Source organism: Hemibagrus wyckioides, linkage group LG18 (assembly GCF_019097595.1).
Source record: "Hemibagrus wyckioides isolate EC202008001 linkage group LG18, SWU_Hwy_1.0, whole genome shotgun sequence".
In the NCBI taxonomy this organism is placed as follows: Eukaryota; Metazoa; Chordata; class Actinopteri; order Siluriformes; family Bagridae; genus Hemibagrus; species Hemibagrus wyckioides.
In genome coordinates this window covers 3,070,973-3,079,493 of record NC_080727.1, presented here as the reverse complement: position 1 = coordinate 3,079,493, position 8,521 = coordinate 3,070,973, and the positions used below count along the sequence as shown (strand labels likewise).

Here is an 8,521-nt window from a genome sequence, read left to right as displayed (position 1 = left end):
CAGGTTGTAAAATCTCCAGGAATATTGTAGAGTTTTCTGCTCTGATCTTCAACATTTCATTTTCTAGATATAGAGAAAGAGTTCAGTGCAAAAATATTCACACCCCCAAGAAGAAACAGGAAACTGGAATAATAAATAAATAAACAAATAGTAACAGGGGTTTCCTCCTCTGGGTTGTTCAGAGGTTTCCTCTGATTTTTCTGTTTCCTTCTCTGGGTTGTTCAGGGGTGTCTATGGGTTTTCTTTGGGGTTCTTCATGGGCTTCATCAGGGTTCTTCAGGGGTTTCCTCCTCTGGGCTCTTCAGGGGTTTCCTCCTCTGGGTTCTTCAGGGGTTTCCTCCTCTGGGTTATTCAGATGTTTCCTCCTCTGGGTTCTTCAGGGGTTTCCTCCTCTGGGTTCTTCAGGGGTTTCCTCCTCTGGGTTCTTCAGGGTTTTCCTCCTCTGGGTTCTTCAGATGTTTCCTCCTCTGGGTTCTTCAGGGGTTTCCTCCTCTGGGTTCTTCAGGGGTTTCCTCCTCTGGGTTCTTCAGGGGTTTCCTCCTCTGGGTTCTTCAGGGTTTTCCTCCTCTGGGTTCTTCAGATGTTTTCTCCTTTGGGTTCTTCAGGAGTTTACAAAGATTTCTTTAAGAGTTTCCTTCTGAGGATTCTTAAGGGGTTTCCTCTGGATTATTCAAGGAATTCCTCTGGGTTATTCAGGGAATACCTTGGGGTTCTTCAGGCGCTTCCTCAGGGTTCTTCAGGCGCTTCCTCAGGGTTCTTCAGGGGCTTCCTCAGGGTTGTTAAGGGGCTTCCTCGGGGTTCTTCAGGAGCTTCCTCAGGGTTCTTAAGGGGTTTCCTCAGCGTTATTTAAAGGTTTCTTCTGAGTTCTTCAGGGAATTCCTCTGGGTTATTCAGGGGTTACCTCAGGGTTCTTCAGGGATTTCCTCCGGGGTTTCCTTAGGGTTCTTCAGCAGTTTTTCTCTAGACTGTTTGTAGTGTGTGTGTTTGTGTGTGTGAGTGTGCCCTGTAATGAGTAAGCCTCATCCAGTCTGTCCCCCTCCTTGTGCCCCAGTCCCCGGGGTGTTTCGGATAATGGATGGAGGGATGGATAGATGGATATATTTCTATATTTTATATATTTCAACATTTTCCACCCTTTTCCTGCTTTTTTAATCACACTAAAACACAATTCACTACATTTTAAAATAAACTTTATGTTAATTGTTGTTTTTGTTCGTCTGCTTTTTCTACTTCTTCTGTCTTTGTACTGTTATTACTGACACATTTTGTACAGTCTGTTATGGTGGCGCGCCATCTGGTGGCGACACCATGCAAATACACATATATATTATTAAACACAGAACAAGCTCAAAAACCGCAGAATGTTGTGTTATACGGATCCGGGAGTCTGTTTTAATACCATAAACAATACATTTAACGCAATCTGAATTAGAGTTTAATATATTTTATAGATTTTAGATAATTTTAAGCCTCTGGTGTTTATAATCACACTCTCCGGTGTTTATAATCATTTATAATCACACTCTCCGGTGTTTATAATCATTTATAATCACACTCTCTGGTGTTTATAATCATTTATAATCACACTCTCCGGTGTTTATAATCATTTATAATCACACTCTCTGGTGTTTATAATCATTTATAATCACACTCTCTGCTGTTTATAATCATTTATAATCACACTCTGGTGTTTATAATCATTTATAATCACACTCTCTGGTGTTTATAATCATTTATAATCACACTCTGGTGTTTATAATCATTTATAATCACACTCTGCTGTTGATAATCATTTATAATCACACTCTCTGGTGTTTATAATCATTTATAATCACACTCTGCTGTTGATAATCATTTATAATCACACTCTCTGGTGTTTATAATCATTTATAATCACACTCTATTATTTAAAATCATTTATAATCACACTCTCTGGTGTTTATAATCATTTATAATCACACTCTGGTGTTTATAATCATTTATAATCACACTCTATTATTTATAATCATTTATAATCACACTCTCTGGTGTTTATAATCATTTATAATCACTCTGGTGTGTGTGTGTGTGGATAGTGGGGTATGTGGTGAACATGCGCGCGCGTGTGTGGTATGTTTTCCAAATATAAATATGTAACTACATGAATACATTATAACATCTAGTTCCAGGCTATAAACAATAATAAAAATATAAACAAAGCAACCGGACCATGTTTTTTCTTATAGAGCCTTTTAATTTCAGTACATCCGGATCCGAACCCGAATCCACTCGACCGACCACGTTTCTCTCTCTCTCTTCAGAATAAATCATATCCATAGCAAATATTTGGCCGAAGACTTTACAGACATTTAATAAACTCTATAGAAGCTGAGCCCCAACATCCCGAGGGTCTCAGTCACATCATACGTCAGACATCATACACAAGAAATCACCGGAAAATCATACTCTTCTTCTTCTTCATTTTTTTTTGGAACACGACACACGTTAAGCCGAAACACAAAGAGAAATCTCCGTCACGCGCATGCAAAAGCCAGTTTAAAGATGACATTAAAGTTCTTATCATTGTTGTTGTTATTATTAGTTTGAGAGCTGCGTTGTTTTTGTGTTTGTTCAGCAGTAGAGGAAGAAAATAAAGAGGATGGAGGATGGATGGTGTTGAGCTGCCAACATGGATGAATCAAAACTCCCCTTCTGCAGTGATCTAGTCGCTTTAATGCAGGTGAAACAAACCACCTGGAAGAATCCACACACACACACACACCTTCACCACATACCCCACTATCCACACACACACCTTCACCACATACCCCACTATCCACACACACACACACACACACACACACACACACACACACACACACACCTTCACCACATACCCCACTATCCACACACACACCTTCACCACATACCCCACTATCCACACACACACCTTCACCACATACCCCACTATCCACACACACACACACACACACACACACCTTCACCACATACCCCACTATCCACACACACACACACACACCTTCACCACATACCCCACTATTCACATTCACACACACACACACACACACCTTCACCACATACCCCACTATTCACACACACACCTTCACCACATACCCCACTATTCACATTCACACACACACACACACACACACACCTTCACCACATACCCCACTATCCACACACACACACCTTCACCACATACCCCACTATCCACACACACACCTTCACCACATACCCCACTATCCACACACACACACACACACACACACACACACACCTTCACCACATACCCCACTATTCACACACACACCTTCACCACATACCCCACTATTCACATTCACACACACACACACACACACCTTCACCACATACCCCACTATCCACACACACACCTTCACCACATACCCCACTATCCACACACACACACACACACACACACACACCTTCACCACATACCCCACTATCCACACACACACCTTCACCACATACCCCACTATTCACACACACACACACACACCTTCACCACATACCCCACTATCCACACACACACCTTCACCACATACCCCACTATCCACACACACACACACACACACACACACACCTTCACCACATACCCCACTATTCACATTCACACACACACACACACACACACACCTTCACCACATACCCCACTATCCACACACACACCTTCACCACATACCCCACTATCCAAACACACACACCTTCACCACATACCCCACTATCCACACACACACCTTCACCACATACCCCACTATCCACACACACACACACACACACACACACCTTCACCACATACCCCACTATTCACACACACACCTTCACCACATACCCCACTATTCACATTCACACACACACACACACACACACACACCTTCACCACATACCCCACTATTCACACACACACCTTCACCACATACCCCACTATTCACATTCACACACACACACACCTTCACCACATACCCCACTATCCACACACACACCTTCACCACATACCCCACTATCCACACACACACACACACACACACACACACACCTTCACCACATACCCCACTATCCACACACACACCTTCACCACATACCCCACTATCCACACACACACACACACACACACCTTCACCACATACCCCACTATCCACACACACACCTTCACCACATACCCCACTATCCACACACACACCTTCACCACATACCCCACTATCCACACACACACACACACACACACACACACACCTTCACCACATACCCCACTATCCACACACACACCTTCACCACATACCCCACTATCCAAACACACACACCTTCACCACATACCCCACTATCCACACACACACCTTCACCACATACCCCACTATCCACACACACACACACACACACACACACACACACCTTCACCACATACCCCACTATTCACACACACACCTTCACCACATACCCCACTATTCACATTCACACACACACACACACACACACACACCTTCACCACATACCCCACTATCCACACACACACCTTCACCACATACCCCACTATCCACACACACACTCACACACACACACACACCTTCACCACATACCCCACTATCCACACACACACCTTCACCACATACCCCACTATTCACACACACACACACACACCTTCACCACATACCCCACTATCCACACACACACCTTCACCACATACCCCACTATCCACACACACACCTTCACCACATACCCCACTATCCACACACACACACACACACACACACACACACACACACACACACCTTCACCACATACCCCACTATCCACACACACACCTTCACCACATACCCCACTATCCAAACACACACACCTTCACCACATACCCCACTATCCACACACACACCTTCACCACATACCCCACTATCCAAACACACACACCTTCACCACATACCCCACTATCCACACACACACCTTCACCACATACCCCACTATCCAAACACACACACCTTCACCACATACCCCACTATCCACACACACACCTTCACCACATACCCCACTATCCAAACACACACACCTTCACCACATACCCCACTATCCACACACACACCTTCACCACATACCCCACTATCCACACACACACACCTTCACCACATACCCCACTATCCACACACACACACCTTCACCACATACCCCACTATCCACACACACACACACACCTTCACCACATACCCCACTATCCACACACACACCTTCACCACATACCCCACTATTCACATTCACACACACACACACACACCTTCACCACATACCCCACTATCCACACACACACCTTCACCACATACCCCACTATCCACACACACACACCTTCACCACATACCCCACTATCCACACACACACACCTTCACCACATACCCCACTATCCACACACACACCTTCACCACATACCCCACTATCCACACACACACCTTCACCACATACCCCACTATCCACACACACACACACACACACCTTCACCACATACCCCACTATCTACACACACACCTTCACCACATACCCCACTATCCACACACACACCTTCACCACATACCCCACTATTCACATTCACACACACACACACACACACCTTCACCACATACCCCACTATCCACACACACACACCTTCACCACATACCCCACTATCCACACACACACACCTTCACCACATACCCCACTATCCACACACACACACCTTCACCACATACCCCACTATCCACACACACACACACACACACACCTTCACCACATACCCCACTATCCACACACACATACCTTCACCACATACCCCACTATCCACACACACACACACACACACCTTCACCACATACCCCACTATCCACACACACACACACACCTTCACCACATACCCCACTATCCACACACACACACCTTCACCACATACCCCACTATCCACACACACACATGCACACCTTCACCACATACCCCACTATCCACACACACACCTTCACCACATACCCCACTATCCACACACACACCTTCACCACATACCCCACTATCCACACACACACCTTCACCACATACCCCACTATCCACACACACACCTTCACCACATCAACACACCTTTTTTTTCCTGGTCTAACTATTAAAATAACTCCTGTCTGGATGTCCAGGTCACTTGTTTGTGCAATAGAAATGGAAATGGAAGTTTCAATCACCACTAGAGGGGAGACTTTTATCCACTGGAATCCTAAATAAAATTAAAAGTAAATAACAACAAGAAAACAAAAAACAACAACAACAATACAACCACTATATACAACAGATTTATATTTAACACTCACTCATCAAAGAAGAAAACATAAGGGAAAAAAACCCTGTATTGGTTTGTATGGCACATGAAACATTTGACCCAAACACAATAGCAGCCGGGTGTAGGAGTGAAAACATGGGTCCGGTCCAGTCTGGTCAGGTCAGGTGTGTGCAGGTGGACTGGTAGTCTACTATACAAGATGGCACTAAGTTTGAGGTTAGGTCAGAGGTTGACAGCCAGATGATGACGTGGCTTGTGCTTTGGACACTGTTTGATTCAGCTGTTTGTTTTGCAGTGGATTTTTTGAACAAAATTTAAACTAACTTCAGATTAAAGCTGCAGTAAGTAACTTTCTGCTCTATTTTTTTTTTTACTGCAAAGTGTTATTGAGTCAGAAGAGGAACTAAAAGCATGCAGTTTTGGATAATCCGAGCAGTCGGGTCAGTTTTGTATTGACCTCGGCGGCTACCGGTATGTCAACCTCCACCCTGATGGTTCCTGGAACACAGTTCATGTAAAAGGTTCCTGGAACCGTGGTGGAGAAAATGGTTCCTGTGGCTGAGGCTTCATGATCACATGACCTATCAATCAAGAAACACGTCTAGTTCTGGTCCAATTGTAGTTGATTGTAGTTCCTTACAGGTGGAAGAGCAGGCAGGAAATTCACACACACACACACACACACACACACACACACACTGCACTGACCAAGCCTTCATGATCACATGTCAATCAAAAAACACGTCTAGTTCTAGTCCGATCGTAGTTGAGTTCCTTACAGGTGGAAGAGCCGGCAGAATATTCAGACACACACAAACACACACACACAGAGCGGGATGAAACACTGACGTGCAGCAGGCATACAGCAGTTCACCGATGAAAAGTTAGCGGAAAGAGGCGAGGCACGGTGTCGAGAGAAAGAAAGGCCATTCCGTGATTAGAGGAGACCGAACACACAGCAGCATGAGAGAGAAACACGACAGCGTAGCAGCGTAGCAAGGGCCGTCACACACGTACACACGCTCGGACGTACATGCAAACTCGGGGTCCGGGAGCAAACGAACAGAGAGACGGGAAGACAGACAGAAAAAAAAAAAAAAAACTACAAATACTACAAAGCAAAGCCCTTGCAAATAAGCGTAGATTAAACCACACGGTTCACAAAGACAAGAACGAAGACAAAAGCCTTATCGCTGCTTTAAAATAGTCACAAAAAAGTTCTTTTCTGTTCCTAGCAGAGGTCAGGAGGAATTCTGACTAGCTGGAGTAGCTGCTGTTAATTTTCTATGGCCTCAGATCGTCTCAGGTGTGAAGGCTTAAACATCGTCCATAATAAACGAAAAATTAACAATAAAAATAAATAAATAAATAAATAAATAATCTGATGACTTAGCTTCTACTTTTGGCACAGTTCCATTTATGATAGCTCAGCTAAGGCATTTTTTTTTTTGCAGTATTTGGTCAAAATTATGTTTTGTTTTTTTTAAATAGGATTTTAATGTCAATAAATATCATTAAATATGAATTTAGATTAAAGCTGCAGTAAGTAACTTTTTCTCAAAATGAAAGACGGTAGATTTACTGAGTAGGAAGAGAAAAAGAAACGAAAATCTTACAATTTTGGAAAGTCTGTGCTGTCGGGTCAGTTTTGAGGTTTATTTATGTTTTTTAAAGATTTATACATCATCGCAAATTGACGCCAATATATTAGGCACTAAAGAAGGTTGAGCTGCTATCAGTGATGCTGTTGCGAAGCCAGAATCACCCCAAATAACACTAGGCCTCGAAACAGTGCTATCAGTTTTTTTTTTTTTTTTTTGCCTGCAGTAAAATATTTCCACCAGAGAGGTCTCCAGATGTTACATACTGCAGCTTTAAACCAATAAATATCTAAACAATCTAACACTGCGCATACGACTCGATGAATAATCAGACGATGTTGTAGCCTGTTGCAGCTGCCCCAACCCGGAGTGTCCTTCTCGTTTCTGTGGCAACTCTCTGGTTGGAGGGAAGGGGTGAGAGGTCAGGGGTCACATCAGGACGTTGGCACGCGTGTCTGGGAGCCGGAGTCCCACTAAGCCACCGCCCACCAGGACGGCCGATGCCAGGAGGATGGGAATGGCTTTGGTGATGCCCACCAATGAGCCGAAGATCAGGTTCCCCAACACGGCCGCTAGCTTGCACATAGCGTTACAGAACCCGAATCCGGTACCCCTGCGACACACACACACA

General features: G+C 44.3%; 1 protein-coding gene across 1 annotated transcript in view; it reads right to left on the bottom strand.

The window, feature by feature from the left end:
* Positions 1 to 2,194: 2,194 nt before the first annotated feature.
* LOC131369598 (synaptic vesicle glycoprotein 2C) overlaps positions 2,195 to 8,521 on the bottom strand; it is a 40,918-nt gene continuing 34,591 nt past the window's right edge. The window contains exons 13-14 of the mRNA XM_058416440.1: positions 5,830 to 8,503; positions 2,195 to 2,761 (exon numbers count right to left, since the gene is read on the bottom strand). Coding sequence (XP_058272423.1) covers positions 8,320 to 8,503 — 184 coding nt within the window. The 3' untranslated portion in view covers positions 2,195 to 2,761; positions 5,830 to 8,319. The remainder of the gene's footprint in view (positions 2,762 to 5,829; positions 8,504 to 8,521) is intronic.